At 45.2% G+C, this 26390-nt stretch overlaps 2 protein-coding genes across 3 annotated transcripts; one reads left to right on the forward strand and one right to left on the reverse strand.

The window, feature by feature from the left end:
• The first annotated feature begins 581 nt into the window (after window positions 1-581).
• Window positions 582-12956, forward strand: LOC106843311 (cytochrome P450 2B4-like). The gene is made up of 9 exons (XM_014860294.3): window positions 582-746; window positions 1283-1445; window positions 1535-1684; window positions 2411-2571; window positions 3007-3183; window positions 5059-5200; window positions 6130-6317; window positions 7306-7447; window positions 10021-12956. The coding sequence occupies exons 1-9, from the start codon at window positions 582-584 to the stop codon at window positions 10287-10289; spliced, it is 1557 nt and encodes a 518-aa protein (XP_014715780.3). The 3' UTR covers window positions 10290-12956.
• Window positions 10249-26390, reverse strand: LOC139042159 (cytochrome P450 2B11-like). 2 transcript variants are annotated; one of them, XM_070498785.1, is made up of 3 exons: window positions 17067-17205; window positions 16756-16897; window positions 10249-10384 (listed from the first exon to the last, which is right to left on the reverse strand). In XM_070498785.1, the coding sequence occupies exons 1-3, from the start codon at window positions 17187-17189 to the stop codon at window positions 10359-10361; spliced, it is 291 nt and encodes a 96-aa protein (XP_070354886.1). In that variant the 5' UTR covers window positions 17190-17205; the 3' UTR covers window positions 10249-10358. The 2 variants fall into 2 exon arrangements, 1 of the variants encoding a protein (XP_070354886.1); XR_011498476.1 differs by lacking the exon at window positions 10249-10384 and adding an exon at window positions 26246-26390 and having other exon boundaries at window positions 13106-16897; window positions 17067-19404.

Consider the following 26390-nt stretch of genomic DNA (forward strand, 5'->3'; position numbering starts at 1 on the left):
ATGAATGAATAAATGAGCAGCTAAATCAGGTAAACCTCCAACTCACCCAACATGACTCTAGGCCTCCCTATCAGGCCATGTTTCCTTCTCCCTATCTCACTCTCCTATGATGCCCAGAATAAATCCTTGTCCCCAAAGGACACAAGGTGCCCCAATTCTGAATGCCAGCTACTGTCGATCACTCATGTTGCAATGCCCCCCACCCTTTGACAAAACCAGCTGAGAGCCACCCTTGCAGTGCAACTAGCCTAAACCCAGCCTCACAAGTTCCACAGTTGACAACTCCACCCTTCCTTGAGAGAGGTGCTCTCCATTCAGTGGCATTGCCCACGGAGATAACTCTGGCCAGCCAGGGACAATGGGAAGGAGGCCTTGGGATGCAATGAAGATGCTAAACTCCTGGTCTGTGTGGCACCTCCCACATTTAGGCTTCTTGTTTCCTCTGGAGAGTTACCTGGAATCTGCCAAGGTACATTCCTGGCATACCTTGTCCCAGCAATCACAGAAATAAGACAACAAACAAGAGAGCAGCCTGCTTTTTAAGAGAGGTAGTAGGAGGAAAGACAGGCACAGAGACAACCATGGCGCTGATGGCCATCCTGCTCCTCATCATCCTCATTGGCCTCTTGCTACTCTGGAGCCAGCCCACTTCCCGGGGTCGCCTCCCTCCTGGACCTTGGCCTCTGCCCTTCCTGGGAAACATTTTGCATCTGGACCACAAGGACTTTCTCAAGTCCTTCCAGGCAGTGAGATGGGGAGGGCAAAGGGGTGGAGAGCAGGAGGGAGTTGGACAGGAAACAGCTCACAAGCAGAAAAGCATGTTGGGGTAAAACTCTGGGTGGGACTTGGCCGGCCAGCTTGGGGATTGTATTCATCCAGCTGCGACCTGGCCCGACTTACCCACTGGAGAAGCTTCTGGAATTCCTGTGGGAAAGAATGGAGGAAAGGCAGACTGGAGGGAGAAATTCTGATAGACTTGACACTTAGAGCTGTGGTCCTGTGGCAATTGGGAAGAAGAAGTACTATAACTCAGGTGAGGGGAGTCTCTGCAATTCTTAAAATCCAAAGCTGCGAGGGTTCTTGGAAAAGCCGAAAGAGAAGGATACTTGGGGTGAGGGAATGTGTGGGAGACGTGAAGGAGGCCACAGAGTTCAAGTCTCCATTCTTCCCTGATGGAGCTGCAGCCAGTGGGATTTAGGCTACCCTGGAAGGTGTGATCCAGGTGGGAGCGTTAAGACCTTTCTCTTGAGTTAGAGAGTGAGATCAGGACCTGCCCCCACAGCTGCGAGAGAAATACAGGGATGTCTTCACGATCTACCTGGGGACCCAGCCAGCCGTCATCCTGTGTGGGTACGAGGCAGTGAGAGAGGCCCTGGTGGATCAGGCTGAGGCTTTTTCTGGCCGAGGTCACGTTGCCATCCTCGACCCCATCTTGCAGGGAACTGGTGAGTCGGGATGGAGGTGGGGATTGGAGAGAGGCTGAGAGAACACCCCACGCCTCCTCCCAACCTTCCTTACATACTGCACCAATCAGGTGTTGCCTTTGCCAATGGAAAGTCTTGGAAGACCCTTCGACGATTCTCTGTGGCCACCATGAAGAACTTTGGCATGGGGAAACGGAGCATGGAGGAACGAATCAAGGAGGAGGCTCAGTGTCTGGTGGAGGAGCTGCGGAAATCCCAAGGTGAGCCCAGGATGGGGTAGAAAGACAGAGGGGCAGGCAGAGTGTGAGCGAGATGGGGACAGAGATGAGGACAGAGAGAACATGACTGATGGAGAGAGAGCCAGGACACAGACAGGTAGATTCAGACACAGGTTCAGAGAAAGACAGAGAGACAGAAAGAGTCTAAGAGGATGAGGATGACAGAGAGAGACAGAGACTGGGAAGAAGAGAGGGAAAGGCAGAGAAAGCAGACAGAGAAACAGAGAAAAGAGATAGAGAGACAGAAAGGCAGAGGCAAACTGAAGACACTGACAAAGATTGATCCAGAAGCAGAAACTGCAAGGAAAAGACTTAAAAATATAAAAATAGAAATAGATTAGGGGAGACATGGAGGGTCATTGAGGCAGGGAGGCAGGGAGCACGAAGAGATGGGGCATGAAAAGAGCAAGTACAGAGAAGCGGCTGAGCCTCCAAGAAAGAGTCAGAGACAAGACCAGAGAAAGACACAGGAAGACCAAGAAAGTCAGACCCGGACAGGGACAGAGAAAAACGAGAAGAGACACATAAAGAGGACTCTCAGAAAGAAAAATGAGGTGCAGAGACCCATTGAGAGCTGGGCTGGCCAAGAGACAGAGAAAGCCATCAACCAACCAAGCCAAGAGAGCACCGCCAGTGCAATACAAGGGTTAGGGCAATACAAGTGTTAGGACAATACAAGGACCTACATGACAGACCTCTTGTCCCCAGGGTCCTATCTGGATCCCACCTTCCTCTTTAACTCTGTTACGGCCAACATCCTCTGCTCCATTATATTTGGTGAACGCTTTAATTACCAGGACACCCAATTCTTACGGCTGCTAAATTTAATGAATGAAGTCCTCATCATCCTCAGCTCTTTCTACAGCCAGGTGAGGCCAAAGATTCCACAGTGGTCAGGAATTGGGGTGGGTGAACCCTGGGAAGGGATCAGATGCTATCTATCCTGAACACTGAAGCAAGAGGGCATCAGGAGGTTGCCTTTCTATGTACGTATGTCACACCCTACATCCTTTCAGGTGAGGCAATGTCAGATTGGGAGGAGGAATCAGACCTCTGACAAGGTTGGACTTTGAAAGAAACCTCAGCAGACATAAGAGTGATTGCGGCAGGGTGCAGCTGTTCCCGCCCCACTGTGTGTCTGGGTGTGTGGGTGTGTGTCTCCTCAGGTAGGAGTCGCATTCCCGAAATCCACGTGGTGAATGGTGCCCTTCAGAGGTTTCTACTGTGCAGTGCACAACGTCAACACCCAGAACAGAAGCCTAGAGCCTAGAACCGGTTCTGAGGCCTTCCCTGCTTCCCCGTAGGTGTTTGAATTCCTCTCTAGCATCTTGAAACACTTTCCTGGCCCACACACTCGCTTGTACAGAATCATTCAAGAAATGGAAAATTTTACCTCTGAGAACATCAAGAGGCACTGGAAAACGCTGGACCCCAGCAACCCAAGGGACCTCATTGATTCCTTCCTGCTCCGCATGGACAAGGCAAGGGTTGAATTGGATTAGGGATGGGTGGGAAAAAGAGTTATGGGCACACTACTGACATTGAGATAGTGTGTTTGAGTATGATGTATGTGTTGTTTAAATATTGAAATTCTTCCCTAGGGGTTAGTAAGAATGCCAATGACCCAACACCTCTTCCCCTCATTCCCTACTTAGCTCCCCAGGATCCCCTCCTGAAAAGTCTATTAAGAGGTAGCAGCTAAAGAGTTAATGTCTGGCCCAGCAGGAGACCTCCGAGACCCTGTTCCCCCACCTCATTATTTTTTTTCTAATATTTTATGGAGGTCACATCAGTTTATATGATTGTGTAAATTTCAGGTGTTCATTATATATTTCAGCTTCTGTATACACTGCATCATGTTCACCACCAAAAGTCTAGTTTCCATCATCACAATGCATATGTGCCCCTTTATCCCTATCTCCTTTCCCCCACCCCCTTCCCCTTTGGTAACCACAAATCTGTTCTCATTATTTTAGTGTTTGTTTTTTGTTTTCCAGTGAAATCATATGGTATTGTTTTTGTGTTATTTCTCTTAGCATAATAATCTCAAGGTCCAACTGCATTGCCAAAAATGGCACAATTTTATCTTTTTTAATGGCTGAGTAGTATTCCACTGTGTGTGTGCGTGTGTGTGTGTGTGTGGACTGCATCTTCTTTATCATCCATTGATGGATGCTTAGGTTGTTTCCAAGTCTTAGCTATTGTGAGTAATGCTGCAATGAAAATAAGGCACATATAACTTTTCAAATTAGGGTTCTCATGTTCTTTGGATAAATATTCAAAAGTAGAATGGCACGATCATATGGTATTTCTATTTTTAAATTTTTGAGAACTCTCCACACTGTTTTCCATAGTGGCTGCACCATCTTACATTCCCACCAGCAGTGTATGAGGGTTCTCTTTTCTCCACATCCTCTCCAACATTTGTTATCTTGTGTCTTGTTAATAATAGCCATTCTGACAGGTGTGAAGTGATATCTCATTGTACTTTTGATTTGCATTTCCCCAATAATGAGTGATGTTGAACATCTTTTCATGTGCCTATTGGCCATCTGTATATCTTCTTTGGAAGAATGTCTGTTCACATCCTCTGCCCATTTCTTGATCTGGCTGTTTGCTTTTTTTTGTTGAGTTCTACGAGTTCTTTATGTGTTTTGGCAATTAACTCCTTGTCGGATATATGATTTGCAAATAGTTTCTCCCAGTTGGTGGATTGTCTTTTTGTTTTGTTGGTGGTTCTATTTCCTTGTAGAAGCTTTTTAGTCTGATGTAGTCCCATTTGTTTATTTTTTCTTTTGTTTCCCCTGTCTGAGAAGCCCCTCCCATTCTGATTGGTCAGAGACCCAAGTCTGTTCTTATTGGTCAGAGCCCATGTCTGGTCTGCTGCTTTGGAGGCTCATGTCTGTTCTGACTGCTCTGGCAGGAGTCATACAGGTTGTTAAATATCTTCAATGTTACCTCTGGTTATACAACTGCAAGAGCCAATCAGGAGAGTAAAGACACCAAAGGACAGAGAAGATCATAAGAACAACAAAAAATCAATCCCTAACATTATTGAACGCTTCCATACATAATATCAAAACAACACCTTTTGATGAACTAAGGCACAGAGAGATTAAGTTCCTTGACCAAAGGCACACAGCTAGTAAATGATAGGGCCTGAGCTTGATTCCAGTCAGTTTGGCTCCAGAGCCCACTCTTTTGCTACGTTGTTGGCCTTGAATAAAGAAAAAATGAAGCAGAGAAACAGAAAAACAGGCACAGAGTAACATGGGTGTGTGAGGGGAGATGCAAAGACCTAGAAACTAAAATGGATGCAAGGAGCGGCATCAAGGATTGTCCATTGCCTCCCCCAGGAATGCTCAGATCCTGAGACTGACTTCCACCACAAGAATCTCATCCACACCGTGCTCTCGTTGCTCTTCGCTGGCACGGAGACCTCCAGCTCCACACTCCGCTGTGCGCTTCTTCTCCTTTTTAAGTACCCGGATGTCTTAGGTGAGCTGGGCTTATGGTGCATGGAGGCATGGACATTGGAGGCTCTCTGAGGCCTTGCTGGAAGGTCTTTTGGAGATAGGTGAAAACAGACGACTTCTGTCTTAATCAATATGAAAAATTAAAAACCCCACCCCATAGGGGTTTGTAACTTATATTGAAGCCTTGCTGCCAACAAATCTCTTTGAATTTGACAAAGTACTTCACAGTTTACACAGTTTTTTTCATTCAATGAAGCAGTCTAAGGTTTAGAAGGTACTTTTGTACTTATGAAGTGTTTTGTAATTTGCAAAAACACTTGGGAGGTTGTAAGGTGCTTTATGGTTTACAGGGCATGCTCCAGGCACAAAGCATTATTATTCCCAGGGCATATTGCAGTCTACAAAAGGACGTGCTTCTTGACAGAATTTGGAGTATATTGCTGATTTACAGCTAAATAAAAAGCTGCTAGAAATGTTCTCATGTGGATGGTCTGTAGATCAGACTTGGAGAAACTCTCATCTAATCAAACCCCTTTATTTTACACATAATGAATTTAGTCCCAGAGTGGAGAAATGACTTATCCAAGATCACATAGCAAATCAGTGGGACAGAGGGACATGACCCCACTTCCAGCCACAACTCATTTTCAGTTTGTTTTTTTGAAAAAAAAATAGGTGCCTTAAGTGTTGAATGAATTTCCACCCGCCCATCCTTATGCAAGTGATTCCCTCTCATAACTAGAGTGGAAACAACAGACAAGACTTCCCACGAATCAAGCCACTGACTTTCTTTCTTGATACTTTCATTGAGAAGGAACAATTACCCAACATCTCAGTAAACCATTGATGAGAACTTACCCCCAGTCTGCAAGTCACTTTTTAGGTGACTTGGCTAAGCCCATTGTTATGGACATTCATTGATGACCCTCCTCTCACCCTCACCGTTCTTAGAGAAAGTCCAGGCAGAGATTGACAGAGTGATTGGCCCACATCGTCTCCCAGCCCTTGAAGATCAGGCAAAAATGCCTTATACAGATGCTGTGATCCATGAGATACAAAGATTCATTGACCTCATCCCCTTTGGTGTCCCCCACCTTGTCATCAAGGACACTGACTTCCGGGGATATCATCTCCCTAAGGTGAGACCAGCAGGGCCACAGAATCTTGGATGGAAGTGCTGACTGCCTGCAGTCTTTTGCTTCATATCTCTGGTTGTTGGATTGCAATGAGAATTTTTATTGCCAGATTTCTGTTGGACGAAGGGGCATTTTAGAAATACAGAGAAGAATTCTCCCTTTTGTCTGGCTTGTATTTTTCCTTTATTAGACGTTAGATTTCTGAAAAAAGTATATATACTTGTTGAAACTTGTAATACAATAGGGCATTATTTTCAAACTATTTTATCATCTCCCCTACCTTCCTCATTCTTGAGAAGGCATTCACAGTTTGCCTTTTCTCCTTCCACACTTTCTTTGAATTATATGGACATATACCACATATGTACACCAATATCAGTTCATACTGTATCTATCACTTTGAAACTTGTGTGTAGTGTGCACATTTCCACCCCTTCCTGTCTTTATGCTCATACCAATACACTTTCAACCTATTTTTATTTTGTGATTGTATGTGTGTGGCTTTCCTTTTACAGTATAAGAGTATGCTGTCAATATATTTTCAGGTCAAGGCATAGAGTTCTAACTCATTGTCTCCATGGTTGCAAATGTTCCTGAGTATTGATGTACCTAGGAGTGATACTCATAATATCTAACCACCCAATGGGCACACCCATCCTATTAGATTCCTGTCCTTGTGCAGGAGTCGGGTCCTTGGAGGCCTCCACTGAGCCAGATGTGACCCTTTTACTTTATGGTTCATGGAGAAGTCCAAAGGATGTTTGGGAAGAAGAGTCAAGGTGCTCAGTGGAGATTCCTGGAGAGCTCAGGACACAACCAATAACCAAATGGGGCAGAATAATTCCATTCACCATTTTATCAATTATTTTAACCATCAACTGTAGACCATACAGAGGATAAAGGTTATTGTCAACTGTGTATGTACCATCGTTGATTCAACTGCTCCTTGTTGATGGCCATTTGGGCCCCCTTGGCTTTGATATCCTCTTAGGACACTACTGTGTATGTCATGCTCACCTCTGTCCTCCATGACCCACGCCACTTTGAGAAGCCAGATGTCTTCTACCCTGGTCACTTTCTGGATGCAGAGGGCAACTTCAGAAAGCACAAAGCCTTCATTCCTTTCTCCATGGGTAAGTTATGCCCTCCCATCTTATGAGAATGCCTGCTGACCTCCTGTCTGTGTGTGATTTTCTCCCTTTGTCCAACCCCAAACACTGGGTGAACACCTTTGAAAAAGATGAGGATTCTGAAGGAAAGAGAAAGTAAGACATCTACAGACACAAAGATATTGTGAGGGAGATGAGAGAGAGGAGGGATGATGGGGGAGAAAGATGGAGACGAAATCAGTGATGGAGATTATGTGACAGACAAAGACACACACATGCATGCACATGCACACACAAAGAACAGAAAAGTAAATAATTTATTATTGATCACTTGTATGTTCCAAGAATTGGAAAAAGCATGTTCAGCTTTTCTTTCAAAATAAAAGTAACTGTATAATTTTTCCATTTTTTATACAAATAAGGAAGTAAAGTTGAAAGTGACAATCACCTGCATTCACTACCAAAATCTTGTCTGTTAATGTTTCAGAAGATGTGCTTTCAAACTTTTTACTAAATATGTGGGCACACACCAAGGTAGGTGATGGATGGATGGATGGGTAGATAGATAGAGAAATACATACATACATATATACATACATACATAGATGATAGGTTGGTAGATAAAAGAAAGGGCAGAGGGAAGAAAGAGAACAGAAGGGAAGAGGAAAGAAGGAAAATTCAATGACTTATTTCTTATGAGCCAGTTGTTAAAATCCAAGCCCCAGACTAGAGTGTGGCCCAGGAGGCACTTAGGGCACAATAATTGGGGGAATTCTCACTCTTATGGTCCTGCAGTTGTCCTGATCCAATCACATACCAGATAATTCAACTTTTAGCAACTCACTTGAAATTTATCATACGCTATAATTTTAAATCTCCTTACATCTGTTTCTAGTATATTTATAATCTGATGTATTTTACAAAAGGTTCTTCTTTTTAAAAAATTCCAGCAGAATTTTTTTTTTTAAAGATTTTATTATTTCCTTTTTCTCCCCAAAGCCCCCCGGTACATAGTTGTATATTCTTCGTTGTGGGTTCTTTTAGTTGTGGCATGTGGGACGCCGCCTCAGCGTGGTCTGATGAGCAGTGCCATGTCCGCGCCCAGGATTCGAACCAATGAAACACTGGGCCGCCTGCAGCGGAGCGCGCGAACTTAACCACTCGGCCACGGGGCCAGCCCCAAAAAATTCCAGCAGAATTTTGTGTTGAGAATTCTCAACTATCTTTTTGGCTCCTGACACATGATCAAATTGTTTTTCTCCTTTGACCTGTTAAAAAAAACTATAGTGGATGTCTTAGTGTTGAACCAGGCACTCTTTCGTAGAACTGGAGCAAGAGAGGCCCAGAGAGCAGGGGGCTTGCCCGGGGCCCCCTAGGAAGTCATGACATATGTTACTCAGGGCAGGCTGAGCTGTGATAAACAACCTGAACAATTAGGCAGCTTAAAGCCTAGAAGTGAATTTCATGCTCATGCAACATGCCCATCCCAGGACATCACAGTCCTGTAGAGATGGGGACTATCAGAGACTCTATCCTGACACAGGCAGAAGCAGGGTAAACAGCATGGCAGACATCCATCTAGCCCTCACTTGATTGGCCAAAGCAAGTTCCATCCAAGTTCAACATGGCAGAGATGTTAAATGCACCCAGGGATGTGCCCTGAATATTTGTGAACAATAGTGCACTTTACCACACTGGGTGGGGCATCCCTTTCCCACTGATGCTGCAGGTCCAAACTATGGCCCAGCCCAGGGGCAAGTTTGCTGCCCACTCTTGATTATGCCAGTGACACAAGCTTGTGCTAAGTCAACGGTGAACCCTGGGGGCTCCCTCGAGGTGGGACAATTTTGTGATGATGGATCCCATTTTGCAGGAAGATGAGTAGGGGTTATGAGAGGCAGAAACTTAAGGTCAAGGGTGGGTGGGGCAAGCTATTCAAAATGTTTATCAGGTGTGATGGGGCCACTGACCATTCATAACTGCCACTGGTGGTGGCGTTGGAACATAGTCTGGGAGGCTTACCCATTTGATGCTGATTGTGGACAGGTCTAGGGTCCAGGTGGATGGTCAAAGTGACCAGACAAGTGGGGGCACTCAGAAGCTTAGAACAGTGGCTGTGCATCACCCATTCAGAAGTATTTCAGTATTTTAATGGCCAATCCAGATCCTGGTGCCCACCTACTGCATATCAGTCCAGGATGGGGGCCGCAGAGGTGTCAGCTCCCCTCTACCTCTCTCTCATGGCTCCTCATAACCAGGGCATGCTAGTCCAATGGTTTCACATTATCTCATGAATTGACTTAGTTGAGAATATACTTAACCAGAGACACAGAGAAAGAGAGATAACAGAAGAGAGACAAAAACAAGGACCGAGAGAGACAGTGTGAGTCACGGCAGGGGATAGGCTGAGAAGAGGTGGGACAGAGAGAAACAGACACACACATGTTGTTGGCATTGAGGACAAGAATAGGAGCAGAGTTACCTCACAGGTAAGTCTTGTAAATGAGCCTGCAAATGTCCTGGGTGAGTGGGGGTTCAACAAGCAAGTGCTCTCAGAGGGTTCCCGCCAGTGACACACATGTCCCTTATGTCTTCAGGAAAACGTCTCTGTCTGGGTGAGGGCTTGGCTCGCTCCCAGCTCTTCCTCATCTTGACCTCGATGCTGCAGAACTTCTCCTTGGGCTCTCCTCAGGCCCCAGAAGACATTGACTTCACACCCAGGATAAATGGGTTGACAAAGCTGCCCTCTGTGTTCCAGCTGTCCTTCCTTCCCCGCCAGGGAGGGGGACAAGGGATGCAGACCCCCTCAGAATCTTTGCATCCAGCCCCCACCTCTGCCCACAATGAATTTGTGGAGGTCTCCTGACTCCTCCCTGTTCACTCTCCCCAGTGGAAAGTCCTTTCTGTAGTCTTTCCTTCATCCAGCCTGTTGTAGTCACCATTTATCCCAGACGGCCTGCACTGTTGATGGAGAGTAAAATCTCAGGGTTTCAGGGTCAAGAAATACTCAATAACTTACCACCATCCCTAGCAGACTTAGGGAAACTGAGGCCGAAAGGAAGGAAAGGTTTCCATCCAAGATTACCGAGGACAGCAGCAACAGGTGTCCCTTGTCCACATCTACACCCCCCACCCCCACCCTCCTGTTACCTACTTGAGTTGAAAAGACCAGTTCAGCGCACAACTTATGTGCTGTGTGACTCAAAAATATCTTCCTTACCTCTCTGATTTTATCCTCTAAAATCAGCGAGATCAAAATAAAGTTCTACCATTTCTAGGCAAAATGGCTATCTGTGCTGCCTTGCTATTATCATTTCCTTTTGGAAGTGAAATTCACAGAACATAAAATTAACTCTTAACCATGTTAAAGTGTCCAATTCAATGGCGTTTAGTACAATCACAATGGTGTGCAACCACCATCTTTATCTTTTCCTAAATATTTTCATCATCCCAAAAGGAAGCTCTGTACCTATTAGGAAGTCAGGAGGCAAGGTGGTAGGAGGGAAAGGACTATATTACAGTTTGCTAGCAAGAGGGAAGATGGCCGACTCGTCTCAGAAAGAACCATCTCACCGAACAAAGAAGACAAGCCAGTTATATACAGGCTATTCTCCAGGTTGGGGAGGCTGCTGGTCTCTGTGTGGGGGCAGACATCTGATCCCAGCTCCTGATACTGCATTGTCTTACTGGATATGCATCAGAGAATGGAGCGATGTCCTATACCCTGATCTTTCAGTTGTAATTGATGATGGCTATCAGCATAGGCTCTCTGCCTGGGGGTCATCACATTCCTAAGGAACTCAAAAGAACAAAGTTATCACCTTAATTCAGCTGGCAGGGGCCACAAAATCTACAGAGCATGTGAAACCAGCAAACAGTCATTGATGATTAAGTATCTAGGTGCTAAAGTTTTCCCTTTTTGCAATTACTGATTATAGCTTTTAGCTCTTTAACCCACCCATTGTTAACTGTGCTGCTTAGGCAATATGCTACCTGACTCTCACTAGGCTCCTATAGATAACATCTCCCTGGAGCCTGGGTCACCATGGTAATGGGTGTGTGAACTGTGTTTCAGGAATCAGAACTCCTTGTCCACTTCAGGCCAGATGAGACCACCAACTCATCAACTGGGCCTGTGCGGATGTCTGATAGGTGACCTTTTGACGTCAAGAGGCTAAAATCTCCACCCTCAGATCATGCTAATGCTGCCATTTTGTGAATGTGGGTCCCATGAAGAGGCATTATCTGGCTATGATTGCACATGTCGTCAATTACTAACCTCTCCTCACCTCCAATCACCTCTCTCCACATTTCAGACCACCTTGCCTCCTATCCCATAAATATCCCTGAGTCCCTATTTTCAGGGACGTGAATTTGAGACTCTTGCTCTTCCTTGCTCACATGGCTGCCTTGTGATTAAACCCTCTCTCTGTTGCAATCTTGTCCTCTCAGTGTTTGGCTTTCTGAGCAGTGGGCAAAAACAAACCTGGTTCAGTAACACATGTCTGGGCTAGTTAATCAGAGGTCATTTAAAGTTACAATGTGGTTTCCTAACTACAATATGGCTTCTCTTATGTCAACCTTGTGCTGAGTCAGTATCATTTTCACATGACTGCAGAGCTATCCATGCCATATTTTGGTTACTGTTAAGTTTTGTTTGGCATGATTTCTCTGTTCCAGGATGAAGGTGCTCATGTACTTAAGACCCATAACTGGGAGTAAATCAAACAAATCCATGTCACATTGTGTGAAACCTCCCACAGTTCTTGTTGTAGAATCCAATTTCTTTTGTTTAGTGACAAATTGTTGGGATAAATGAATAGTTTGAGCAACAGAAAAGGAATAACCATGTCCTGTACCATTAATAGCGTTGGCTATTGGCCAGGATCATAGTTAGTAATATCAGATGAATTGTGAACATTGGAAGTCTACCTCTCTGCCACAATAAATTGTTTTAGAGCATTGCAAAGGGAGAAACCCACCAAGGTAACCCATATGTATTAGAAAGGGGAAGTAGGCCACATATTCAACAATTGGACTGATTAATATGTGAAGCAAAGGAATGAGCCCATTGTAAAAAGACATTGCCATCAGAGGTCCATGCAGTAAACAACCATAGGATCAGAAAAACTTTAAATGACATTCTGGTCACTAATTAAAAGATTTTGTGCTTAACCTATGCTGAGGGAAAGAGGTCAGACACAAAAGATCACACGTTGTGTGATTCCATTCAGTGAAATTTCCAGAATTTGCAAATCAAAAGAGAAAGATAGCAGACTGGTGTTTATCAGGGGCTGAGGGGAAGGGAGAATGGGAAATGACTGCTAATGGGTACAAGGTTTTCTCCTAGGTGATGAAAGTGTTTGAAACTAGATAGTGGTGATGGATGCACAACACTGTGAATGAACTAAATGACACTAAATCATACACCTTAAAATGGTTAATTCTATGTTATGTGAATTTCATCTTAATTTTAAAATATATGTTGAGGAAGAAGGAGCAATCGTTACTGCCTACAAACATAGGCTCTTTATCCACCACACAAGAGGGCCAAATGAAAACTAGAATGCCAGCCTAATGGCAAGGAAGTGGTTTTTATTTCTGGTGATATCAGCCGGGAGACGAGAGTGAACCCTCAAATTTGTTTTGTTTCATCTCATCTCCCCAAAAGAGAGGAGGCAAGGGGTTTTATTTCATTTAGTCCTTTTTCTGGGGTTTTGTCCTGTTCCCTTGCTTGGAAATTATTCCTTTGTCTCCTCATTATGCTCTTTCTCTGTGCTTATTTCTAGGTTTTAGGTGAGTTGGCTATGTCTCCTGATCTTGGAGAAGTGGCCTTATGTATGAGATGCTTTATGAGGCCAAGCAATGTGCTTCCCTCTCGTCACCAGTCCATAAGAACGAGGAGTGACCCCTTTGTGGGCTATTTGTGTCCTTCCGCTGTGGCAGGGTTGCTCCCATTGCAGGTACCCAGGGAGTCTGGTCTTTCCTTCCCTGGCCTGCTGTTTGTAAATCCAGTTTGGGGAACCTCAGCACCATTGGCTACAAAGCCTATCAGCACACTCCTATTGCAGTTTTCCTATTAATTGGGTTGATACCCAGTGTAGCTCGTTGCTAGGCTCAGGGGCTTACAGTTGCTATAGGCCTCAGGCCTACAAGGCTGTTGTCGGTTCTCTTAGGAGTGCAGCTGAGTGGGGCTGGCCCTAAGCAGGGAGCACTCAATTGTTTTAGGCTTTGGAATGGGGGGCTGATCCTTTTTATGGCTATTTGTGAAGCACAGTCTTCTGCCACTGATAAGCCTCACCCCGCACAGGAACACACACACCGTCAACACAGTCCTGGTCCATGCAAACTTCTCAACCCCCTGTAGTGTACCCTGATGCCACACTGTAGAGGCCCCCACCTCTCCACCAATGGCCCCCACAGTTCAACTGGTCCTCACATGGGCCCTGCCCCACAGACGCAGATACCCTGAGGCAAGGGGTTTTAAAGGTTTGTGAGGAATGTGGCTGCTTGTAGAGAGGGAGGAGAGTCAGTGCCTTTGCTGGTTGGAGTTTTCCCACCAGCCTACATTCAGCCTAAGGATGTTGTTCGCAGGGAGGAGGGAGAGATGATAAGGAAATTTGCAGGCAGGTGACCTTGGTTGTTTGTTTCCATGGCAGATAGTGTATTCTTGAGCAGAAGCCAGGGAGTAAGCAGGGAAAGAGTGCTTTGGTTTTAACCCCATATATGCGGGGTGTGATGTACGGGAACTGATATCAGGACCAGTATCACTATGGTGAAGAGTTTGAGTTCTAGTGCCAGGCAGACAGAGTGTGAATCATGCTCCTCCTCTTAGTAGCCATGTGACCTCAGACAGCTGATTCCACTGACTAGCCCCTGTTTATGCCATAGGGCATGACTATTGTACCCACCACACTAGGCTAATGGGAGGAGGATTCAAGCAGGATCATATATGCACAGATCGTGGAGAACAAGGAGGTGAAAAGTGGAGGCTGTGGCTCTTCTGAGGAAAGTGGAAGTCACTCAGGGTGAGCTGTGACCTGGGAGGTGGAACTGCAGAGATCCTGAGCCAGGTTTCCCCTTTAGCCCTCACTTCCATATGAATAACACTTCTGGAATTCTCTTAACAAAGGAAAGGAAAACATCCCCTGAGTCCTTAAAAGCTGTAGCATGATAGAAAGAGGTAAGACCACAGAAAGGACTTTTCCACAGAGGCAGCAACCAAGGAAGAGGAAGGGTATAGTCTTGCAATGGGACCCTCAGAGGTGAGAAGACATGGAGAGAGTGAGGGGCCATTCTCTGCCCCTCCACAGTCTTGGAAAGAAGTGAGGGAAGAGGGAGCCAAAAACTCAGGCAGTGACACTGAAAGCCTCCTCCTTTATCTCCATGGTTCTTCATCTGCAATCTGACAGCCTTGGAAGGTCATGTAAAGAACAAGTTTCCAGGAATTTGCTAAACCTTTCAAGTTGATAGACGTTGTGCCTGTGTGGAGATATCTGAGGAAGGGTCCACATCTTTCTGGAGCATCCAGAAGTTAGGAGACATGAGCTTAGAGATACTGGGGGCAGGGCTGGTTCTTCTCCTGTAACTGATTCTGTAACCCAGCTCTTTCTAGAACAGCATGATGCCTGTTATCTCCCTACCACCCCAACCCCCCCATCCCTGGGGCTGTCCATTTAGACAAACTTTGGCATCTCTTTTTGGCATCTCTAACACCATTTTTGTTCAGCTTGTCTTTCTGCCCATGGTGATCAGACTCAGTTTTTTTCTCTGTCTATACCTCCTGTCAGGCACTGTTTCTCTGTCTCTCTTCTCTGTATCTTCTTTTTCTGATTTCTTCCATCTTGTTTACCTCTCTGTCTCTATCTATTTGAATCTGAATCTGAATGCAACTCTCTAGCTCTCGTTTTTCATCTCCCTCTAAAGATCCCTTTTCTCTCTTTTGCTATGTTTTCTCCACTTAAACCATTCTCTTTTTCTCTCTTTCTCTTTTCTGTTTCTCTCCTTCTTCTTCCCCGTTCTCTCCTCCTGTCTCCCCTCCTCCTTCCTCCTTTTTCTCCCTCTCCCCTCCTCCCTCTATTGTCTCACGTTCACTCTATGTCTCTTTCCACCACTATCTCCCCTGTCTCTATCTCCCTCTGTCTCTCTTTATCTTTCTTTCTGTTTTTCACTCACCCTATACTTCTCTCACTCTCTGTCCTTATTTATACACCTCTCTGCCTCTCTCTAAATATAGGACAGGACTACTGAATGAAGGAATTGACCCTCACCCCGTCACAAGGCCCCCAAATCTCACATAAGATTAAAAGAAGGATGAGGCCATCTCACTGGGTAGAGGCAGGGCCCTGGGTCACTGAAGTCACTGATGGAACTCAAGATTAGGGACTTGATTCTCAGGTCTTCCTTTCTACCAAATGTTGAGGACTCTGGGGCTAGAGGTTTTCTCTGAATGGAGCCAAAAAGTGGGGAACGGAGTTAGAGACACATCAGAGTATGTCAAGACCCTACTTGGCTCCCCAGTGCCAGGCAGGTTAAATCCAAACTCCCCCCAATTTTCAAGGCCCTCCAGCAGAGGTCTCCACCCTTGTCCCCTTCTGGAATCCACACCCCAGGCTTCCTGGGATCTTCCAGTTCCTCAGTGCACCATGCTGTATCGACCTTCAGGCTCTGCCCTTGCTGTTCCTTCTGCTTTGAAACAGTCTTCCCAGTGGCCAGTTGATGCTCATGATGTCTTAGCTTAGAATCCAATGTTTCAGGTAAGCTTTTCCCCACCAACATACCAACAGTTGTCAGTACTTCCTATTTTGTGTTCTCAAAGTCCTCGTTAGAGCACTTATCACAATTATGATTACTTATAATAATAATAACTGCCCCTTTGACACTTACTTTCTGTCAAGCCATTCTAAGCACATTGCAAGCATTAATTCATTCAATTAGATGTTACTTTGTAACCATATGATGAATGTCCATCTTCCCTGTTTGGCAATAAATTTTCTAGGGCAGGACCTATGTCTCTATGTGACTTGTTTGATGCATTATCTTCAGCCTCAACACACATTGCACTCAGAGTAATGCTGAACAGATATTTTAACCGAGATTTGGAAAGGTTGAAACATTTGTCCAGGGTCCAGCTTGCCAAGATGTAATTTGGGACGAGATCTCACTTCTCAAGCCCCATTTAGAGTTGTAGTGAAGATGGAGTAAGTTAATGCAGGTAAGGCAACTAGCACATACTCACTGCTCAAAAAACAGAGACCTCTCCTTGATTGACTCAAGTATGGGATGGCACCTGTACTCTGATGTCTGGGAAAGGGAATGCGAGTCCAGCTTACCTATGGAGAAGGGGATGAAAGCTTCATTCTTCTTCAGTGCTCCATTGGCATCCAGAAAGTGGTCAGGGTTGAATACATCTGGTTTTTCAAAGTAACGTGGGTCATGGAGAGCAGAGCTCAGGATGGGATGTACTTCAGTGCCCTGAGGGAAGGTCACAAGATCAAAAGGTATTGACATTCCCTTCCCAACCCCATCCCTAAAACAAAACAAGAGGACCCCTACTGATAAAACCAACAAGAGTTCAAGTTTGGAGATTAAGAGAACCCAGGATGCCCACCTAGGACAGATGTGGGAGCTCAGCTGGTCTCACCTTGGGGATGATGCACCCTCGGAAGTGAGTGTCTATGTCTCTGGTGACCACATGGGGCACGCCAATGGGAATGAGGTCTGAGAATCTCTGAATCTCATGGATGACTGCATCAGTGTATGGCATTTTGGCTCAGTCATCGAGGGCAGGTGGTGATGTGAGCCAATCACCTGATCAATCTCCGTGTGGACCCTCTCTGCACAAAGGAGTAGACCCAGTGAACCTCATTTCAAAGAGACATTTCACCAGGGACACTGCTCTATGGGCCAATGAACCAAAAAATATCTATAATAAAGGGTTAGCTTATTGACACCCCTCAGAGCAATCAGCTTGGGGTGGGGGGAGGAGGGAGGAAGTAACAAGAATTCTCACCCATTGAAATCGAATGAATGTTATGGATTTTCTCCCCACACGCACAGGTAAACACAGACACACACATACCCATGTAGGCCACATTTTTGCATAGAATTTCAGATTAATAACCCTAGGCTATGATCCTGTCAAAATTCTCGAAGTTGAGTTGAAAAATGAACTACTAATTATTCTAGATGTAGGACAGATGAGGTATTGTGCTAGGTCCTCAGGAATACAACAGTGAAATAGATAAATAGGTTAGTCCATGAACAAGTGGATAAATAATGAATATAACAATCAACCGACCAGTGGATCAATTCATGAATGGAAAGATTGATGAATAAAAGAACATTAATAAATGTATGTATTTATTTACTCAAGACTCAATAGATAAACTAATGAATCATTAATTAATAAATGGTCCATAGGTCAATAAATCACACAAATGGGTGAATGGCCAGATTTAGGAAGGAATAAGCAAATGAGTAGATTAGTGAGGAAATGAGTTAAAAGAGGAGTGAGAGGATAGATGGATTGAATGATAGATGAGTAAATCAAGAATGAGTAAACAAGTGAATTATTAAATGCATAAATGAAGGAATATAGGGATGAAGGATGAATTGAAAGACTGACTGAGGGAAGGATTAAAGAATGAGATCTAGCTCATAGAAGGACAGATGGATGCATGAAGAAATGAATGAGCCAATAAATCAATGACAAATATTTCATTCAATTAATCAGTGTTTCAAAGGATGAACAGATTAATCAATTCATCCAAAAAAAGAATAGAAGTGTATGTTTTAGAATAAATCATAGATAAAAGAAACTGATGATACAGGTTAGTTAATGAATAAAAGGACAGACCAATGATGGATGGATGGATGGATGGATGGATGGATGGGTGGGTGGATGGATGAATTGGTCCTTAAGTGATCAGAGGAAACAGTGGGAGAACAGATTGACAAACTCTTCATCCATCCATCCACCAACAGCGCTGGCCCAGTTGGGGCCTCCTTCAAAACCTGCAGTGATCCAGGTATAAGAGGGGAAGGCACCCTCTCTCATTGAGGAAGGACTCCTAGCCTCAATTCTGCAGCCACAAAAGTGGTCAGAAGACCCCCATTGACTGGCTGTCCCCCACCTGCCCACCTGTGATGTGAGGGTATTTGAGCATGATCAGGAATCCATAGCGGAGAGTGGTGCTAATGGTCTCAGTGCTGGCAAAGAAAAGCGAGAGTGCACTGAGGATGAGATTCTGCTGGTGGAACTCACTGTTCGGGTCGGACTTCTCCTGGGTCCAGGGGGGTAAGACTGATGTTAGTGGAGGCTAGAGCCTCACTGCTGTCATGTCTCTTGGGATGCCCTCCACCAATTTCTGGGTCTCTCATACCACCTGGCTCATTTTACTTTTCTCTATCCTCTGCATGCACAACCACATAGCTCTATATCAGTCTCTATCTCTCTTCACTCTGTCTGGTTCTATTTCAATCTCTCTCTCCATCTCTTTGGCGTGTTTGGCTCTTTTCCTCTCAAAGCCTCTTCCTGCCTCTGTGGGCTTCTCACCTGTTGCTGTATTTTAGTCCCTTCTTCTATATTTCCTGTATCTGTCTCTCTGTTCTCTACTTACTCTTTCCTTTCATCTCCTCACTCCGTTCCTCCAGCTTCTCCCCTACCTTTCTTATCTCTCCTCCTCATCCTCTGTTATTCCCTACCCCGCTTCCCCACTCTTTCCTATTTTCCCCTCCCTCCTTCTCACTCCTCATCTTTTCTGCTCTCTCCTCCCCTCCAATTCCCCTCTCCCAAACCCCATTTTATCCATGCGGAGCAGGTAGGTATCGATGAAGTCCCAGGGGTTGCTTGGGTCCAGGGTTTCACGGTGCTCCTCCACACTGTGGCCAATGAAGGCTTTGATTTCCATCAGGTTTTTGTAGACTTGCCTGTGTGTGCCAGGAAAGTGCTGTAGGAAGTCAGAGAAGAGCTCGAACACCTGCAGAGGCAGGAGAGAAGGAGCTGTGAGGTCCTCCTGGGGCTGAGGCCACATGGAGGGGCAACCCAGCTGGGCCCTGATGCCCTAAATGGGCTTCTCAGTCTCCCTCTGTCTCTGTCTCTGTCTCTCTGTCTCTCTCTGTATCTGAGTCCCTCGCTCACTGATTCTATGTCTCCTTTGATCTGTTATTCTCACATTTTTCCCTTTCTGCATCTTCCTCTCTCATCCTCATGTCTCATCCTCATCCACCTCTCCATCTCTCCTTTCCACCTCTCCTTATTTCTGTTTGTTTCGCCTTCTGATCCTCTCTCTGGCCTTCTATTGCCTACCTCAGCAGTTTATCTGTTTTGCTCAAACCTCTCTATGACCCTTCCAGCTCTTGCATCTCCCTTGCTGTGTCAGACATTGACAACACGATGTTTACACAAGATAAGCCTATTGAGCACTTAGACTATTTATTTACTTTAGCATATTTGTACTGTTTTGTCTCTTGATAAATGTAATACCTAACTTCTAGCAAATAACTGAAAGAAAAGCAGAAATGTATCAATGTAAAATTCCTTCTCAATCCCTCCTTCTATACATAACCATTATTAACTTTTTGGAGGATCACCTTCTAGTCTCTTGTCTCTCCATGGTTCTCTATGGTAAGAGAAAATTGAAACCATTGGGCTTGTCACAAATACTCACCACAGGCCTCATTCCAGATTCTTAACAGTCCTACCTGTGAATCTGACATACAGCTGGTGAAGAATGACAGCCAGGCATACTGTTCTTCAGTTTGATATTTTTAACTTAACATACAATAGGGGTATTTCCAGACTAGTCCAGAAAGATAAACTTAATTATTTTGTTTTAAAAGAGGAGCATTTTCTTTTATAATCTGGTAGAAATTTTTTTAAAACAGAAAGGAGGAGGAATGGGGAAAATGAAGAAATGTAGTTTCTTATTTTCGTGTATCCTTGAATTTCTTCAAGTGAGGGCCTTTGCCAAAGACAGAGGCAAAGATTCAGAGGAAGCAAAGACAGAAGAATAGAGAGCCTGAAACTGTGACTCATTCTCTCTCACACACACACATACACACAGACACACACGCAAACATACTCTTTTCAACTGTCCCTCAGGATCTCTTCATTATGCCTTTCTTTGTCTTGTTTTCTCTCTGTCTTGTCTCTTTTCCTCCCCTGTTCTCTCCTCTCTCTTCCAAGCCCTCATTCCTTAGTCTCTCTCTCTCTATTTTGGCCACCCCCATCACTCCTCTTTGTTTCTTTTAGTCTCTGAGTCCCCTTCTCACCATCCCTCCCCCCATCTCCAGGTCTCAGTGTTCCTGTCTTTTCCTGCTGTTTCTGCCCATCTTCCAGCCCTAAGCTGCATTTATAGCCAACAAGGCAGATCACCCCTTTCACCTGCTCTGGGTGCCCTCCTTGTTCCCATTGTCCCTCACTCTCTCCATGACCTGACTGGAGAAGGATTTGATGAGCGCATTCGACTGGTAAAACAAGTCCAGGAGCCGCAGGAATTGGGCATCTCTGCAGGAGAAGCATTTTCCAAAGACAATGGAACAGATGATGTTGGCAGTAATGGCATGGAAGAAGAAAATGGGGTCCTGGAGGGCTCCTGGGGGAGAAGGCATGGGTCACCAGACACAGACTCAAAGGCCTGGGAAGTATTTGTCTGCTGCCTCAACTCTGTGTGACTGTCCTCTTTTACTCAGGAAAGATGAAGAAAACAGGACCAGGAATAGCTAATACTCATTAGCCCGTATTAGGTGCCAGGCTCTATTCTAAGCATTTACCATAGTGTTGTATTCAATTCTCACTAAAACCCGTGAGAAAAATGCAATTCTGTTATTATCCCCATTTCATAGATGGACGATAGAGGGATTATGTCACTTGGCCAGGGTTACCCAACTACTCATCACTGGGGCCAGGACTCAGACCCCAGCCATCCAGCTACAGAGCTTGTGTGGTTGGTCCCCAATGAGGCCACAGCTCTGATTCTGGGAGCAGGTAGAGTTCAGTCCCAGGGGCCAGTGTGGCTCAGAGTAGATGTTCAATCAATCATACATGTAAATTGAAAAGCTCTGCTCTCCCTGTCTGTTTTCGTCACTGGACCTTCATCTCTTCCCTCCATTTCTTGGGCTCTGGCCTTCAAGAATCCTTCTGCCCTTGTTAGTTGATGTCTGTGTACCCCAGGCTTAGCCCCATTGGAGGGACGGTGGGCAGTGAGCCCAGGAACATCAGGTAGGTGCGGCCTGTCTCTCTGCGTCTCACCTGTCCATCTTACTTACTCCCCTGCAGACTGTTTCCTGAACCTGTCTAATTTTCTCTGCCTCAGTTTCTCTCTTCCTTTGTATCCTTCTGCTCCTCCAGGACTCTTCCACTCTCTCTCTTGTCTCTGCATGTCTCTCTTGGTCTTTATCCCTCCATCTCTCTCTCTGTCTCCTTCTCGGTCTCTCTGTGTCACTCTGTTCCTTTCTGTCTTTCTTCTCAGCCCTCTGTCCCTATTCCTGTGGTACTCCTTGTGTCTCTGCCTCTGCCTCTCCCTCCCAGTCTCCACTTTTGTCTTGCAAATTGTTAAGAAAGGATCTTGTCATCTTTATGTCTCATAAACGCCTGTTTGTGGTGAATCCAAAAACAGCCCGAGGTGCTTCTTTGACGCCCATCCAACTGCCTGAGAGCAGCATACCTCACTGCCCTTTTTGCTCACAGCCAGCTTATCAGCAATTCACCCACAGAGAGGTAAACTCATTTGATCCTTTTCCAAATGCCTTTACTTTTCCCTTTTATCTCTCTGCTTTCTTTGATGTAAGCCTTATTTTTGCTTTTGATAGGTTCAATTAATCCATGCATTGGTTTTCCTGAATACATGTAAATAGCATGCTGATATCTTAGTCTATGTCTTTCGGTTGTTCTCAACACTCCACACTCCACATCTCTTCTGGCTTCCCCTGTCTATCTCATCTGTCCCTCTCCATGCTCCTCTTTCTGTCCCTGTTCCTCAGTCTGATAGTGTCTCAGGCTCTGTATTTCTACCTCTCCTTCTCTTCCCACGTCTACCCCTCGGTCTTTCTGTTGCTCTGCACCCCACATCTCTCTCTGATTCACTCTCCTTCTTTCCTGTCTTTCCCCTAGGGCTCACCCTTGGTTTTCCACAAATCCTCCACCAGACACTGAGCTTCCTCCTGAATCCGCTCCTCCACACTCCACTTTCCCATCCTGAAGTCCCTCAAGGTGGCCAGAGAGAACCTTCGAAGGGTCTTCCAACGTTCTCCATTGGAAAAGGCCACACCTGGGGATGTACAAGTTGGAGGGGGACTCTGTGACCCTCTCCACAACTTACCCTCCCCTTCCAGACTCACGTCCCCAATCCCCATCCTCCATCCAACTCCCTCCCAGTGTCCTTTAGATCCTTACTGTATCCCTGGAAGACTTGCTCAATGACAGCAATTTTCCCCCAGCCAGAGAAGGCCTCAGCTTGGTCCACCAGAGCCTCCCAGATGGCCTCTGTCCCACACAGCACAACTACAGGCCTTGGCCCCAGGTACACCATGAAGAAACCCCTATATTTCTCTTGGAGCTGCCAAGAATAGCCACCCCCAGGGTTGCTGTTAGTCAGTGTGCACTTCTGTGGCCATCACAGTTGATAAACCATTCAAACACTTAATTTGACTGATAATTAGCTGCTGTCTCCAAGACCATCTACCCCAGGACCCAGCAACTAAAGGATTAACCCATGACCCAGCCAAGGTCTGCATGATTGGTGCCCTAAGTAGTAGAGATGGCGAAATATTTCTAATATGACCCTCACTCATACCCTGGCATCTAGCTAGATCTCCCTGGCATTGCAACTAAAGAATCATCCCTCTTGTGACCCAACTTCAACCTTCTTTCTGCCTCTTGACAATTTCCCCAGAGAACTATCCTGAACCCCCCCGCTTGGTAGACATAAAGGGAAAGTGACTGCCCTCTGGGGTGATCAAGAAATTTGAAAAATCATAACATCAGTATAGCCACTTGGGAAACTCCTCAGCTGTACTTACTAAACCTGAACACATGTATATCCAGTGACTCAGCAACTTCCCATTTAGATATATGTCAGAAAAAATGTGTCTGTTTTTGAGTTCACTGAAAATGTAAATGCAGAGATTCATAGAAGCCTTCTTAATGAAATTTTAAGCAATGCTGATACAGAATAAATATGCAGTGATGTACTCATACCATGGAATACCTTGCAACAGTGAAAAAGAACAAACTACACCTAACAACATGAATGAAATTCACAGACATAATGTTGAGTGAAAGCAACCAGACACAAAAGAGTCCATACATCATAATTCTATTTATATCAAGTTCAATAACAGATAACATGACCTACAGTGCCACGATAGTACAAGGGTAGTGACTGGAAGGGGGACATGAAAGGGATTCCTGGGAACAGGCTGCGTTGTTACTTATCTGTATGTCAATTACATGAGTATGTCTGTTTGAGAAAATTCACTGACTGCACACTTACAATTTGTGCACTTTGTAGGGTGATGTTAAACTTCAGTAAAAGGTTGACTTGAAATCACAAAAAAGTTAGGTTTACTTAAAACTTACACTGATCTCTGCAAAGCCTCCTCACTGGTCTCCCTACTTTCATTCCTGTCCCCACTACAATAGTTTCACCATCCACCCACCCCACTCCACCCTGTAGCTAGAGTAATCCCACTAGAATGCAAATTAATTAATATCTCTAACCTGCTCCAACACCTTCAATGAACTGAGAATAAGTCCTGAAGTCTCCACCCTGGACCACATGGACCATAATGCCTCCCCATCACCCCTCTGACTTCTCCTCCCACTCTCCCCTTCACTCACTCAGATCCAGCCTCTGTGTTACCCCTGAACATGCTGCACTTGCCCCTGTTTCAGGGTTCTTGCACCGGCACCTGCCTCTCTCTGGTACCTTCCACTTGCACCTTTCAGAGTCTCTACTCAGAAACAAACCAACACTGAGCCTTTCCCTCACCACTCAATATAGAGTAGCTCCCACCACTTTCTAAAATGTCACTCTGCTTTATTTTAATCATAGCTCTTGTCCACCTAATATTTCCTTATTTGTTTGTTTTATGTGCCCTGTGCTATGCCACATCACCAATGTCTAAAATATTTCCCAGCAAACAGAAGGTGCCCAGTAAATTATTATTGCATGAGTGAACAAATGAATGAGTGGATCAAAGCAGCTGCCATTTAACTTACTATACACCAGACTGTGTGCAATATCCCGTTTAATCTTCACAGCAATCTAAGAAGGCATGCATTCTTGGAGTCACCATCTCATTTTACAGAGTAGGAAGCCAAGATTAAAGCTTGAGTAATGGGCAAGAGGTGAATATGGAAAACAAACCCATGTCTGTCTGACTCCAGAAGGATTTGGGAGCATATGGGGGAATGGAGGAGGAATAGTGCCACCCTCTCCAATCTGACCCATCATATCACCCGTTATTCCCTCTCCATCCCTCCCTCTTTCAATTTCTCTCTCTCTTTCTCCCTATCTCTGTCCACAAAGATGTAATAATAATGGAGGATCATGGACACCTTGAGAATCTTTTAAGGGAATCTATGGAAGAGCATTAGGGGGATCTGGAACTCTCAAAATGTTATGCTAAATGTGTATGAATAATGTAGGGGAGGGGACCCAAAGCTTTAATCAAATTCCCAAAGGATTTAGTGATCCCCAAATTATTAGGCAGCTTCAGTTTATGAGGGCATTAGAGATGAAGAGACCTCTGTGCTGGACCCAGGCTCACCTCAGAGAAGTCCCAGCTGGGTGGCTGTGGACAAGTGCCCTTCCCAGGCTGAGTTTCACTGTCCGTGCCTCTAACACAGGGATAGCTCCTTTCCCAGCCCTCTTGCTGCAAACAAGACCTGATGAATTCCCACGAACATACAGATAAATCTTAGCCACAGAATTCTGAGTGAAGAAACTAAGTCCAGGTATTTACACATAAGCATGGTATGCTTGTGATACATTAAATACAATGACAATGAAATAATATGCACTTGGGGCCTTCATATCTGTGATAAAACATTCCCTGTTAAAAGTGAAGGGATGACAAGCCCAAGATTCAAGAGTGTGGTTGCCATGGTGGGGGAGAGAGAACAGAGAAGCACAGGGCAGTTGGAAGTGATTGTCACTGCTCCAATTCTCTTTTCCGTAGTGGGTTCACAGGTGTGGATTGCATTATTAATAAATAAATAGATCATCAAACATGAAATCATGCCTGGAAGTCAGGGATACAGAGCTTAGTAAATACTCCACGGTGTCAGCTGCTATTACAGTGCGTTAATGTTCATTATTGTAAGCACTTTGTACCTTGCCTAGTGTCCTGCTCTTCTTCTTGCCTCCCCATTGTCCTGGCACTGCCATGAGCCAGTCATTGCTGTCTTTTTGTTGGCAGAGGAGAAATGTACTTGATTAGTGCCACTACTATTTTTTCTCTCTATTTCAGTGATGAGCAGGCACCCAGAAATACGACAGAAGATGGTAGAGGAGGGTGAATTGCTACACCCATGGTTCACACATAGACACCACTTCATAGCCAATTACCTGCTCCAGGCACAGTGCCCATGCACCTCCAACAGAGCAAGAACACCTCTAACTATCTGACCACCATCCACGATGCACAGCTCCATTCTCCTTACTCACTCACCTTCACACATCCCACCCCTAAGCCTGAAAGGATGCCTCACTCCTTCTGGGGAGTGATCACCTCATACAGAGGCAGGGAGCCACTCTCAGACCCTGTCCATCTGCATCTCACCCTCAGGAAGGATTTGAGTAGGCCTCTTCTCACCATCTGCAGAAGGTTCCCCAAGAAGGACAGAGGACGGGGTCCTTGTGGGGGCGGCTGTGGGCCTTTAAGTGGCCTCTGGCCAGGAGGAGCAACAGTCCTGTGAGGAAAGTAAGGAACAGGAGCACGCTGAGATCCATGGTCCCAG

This window comes from Equus asinus, chromosome 26, assembly GCF_041296235.1.
Source record: "Equus asinus isolate D_3611 breed Donkey chromosome 26, EquAss-T2T_v2, whole genome shotgun sequence".
Classification (NCBI taxonomy): Eukaryota; Metazoa; Chordata; class Mammalia; order Perissodactyla; family Equidae; genus Equus; species Equus asinus.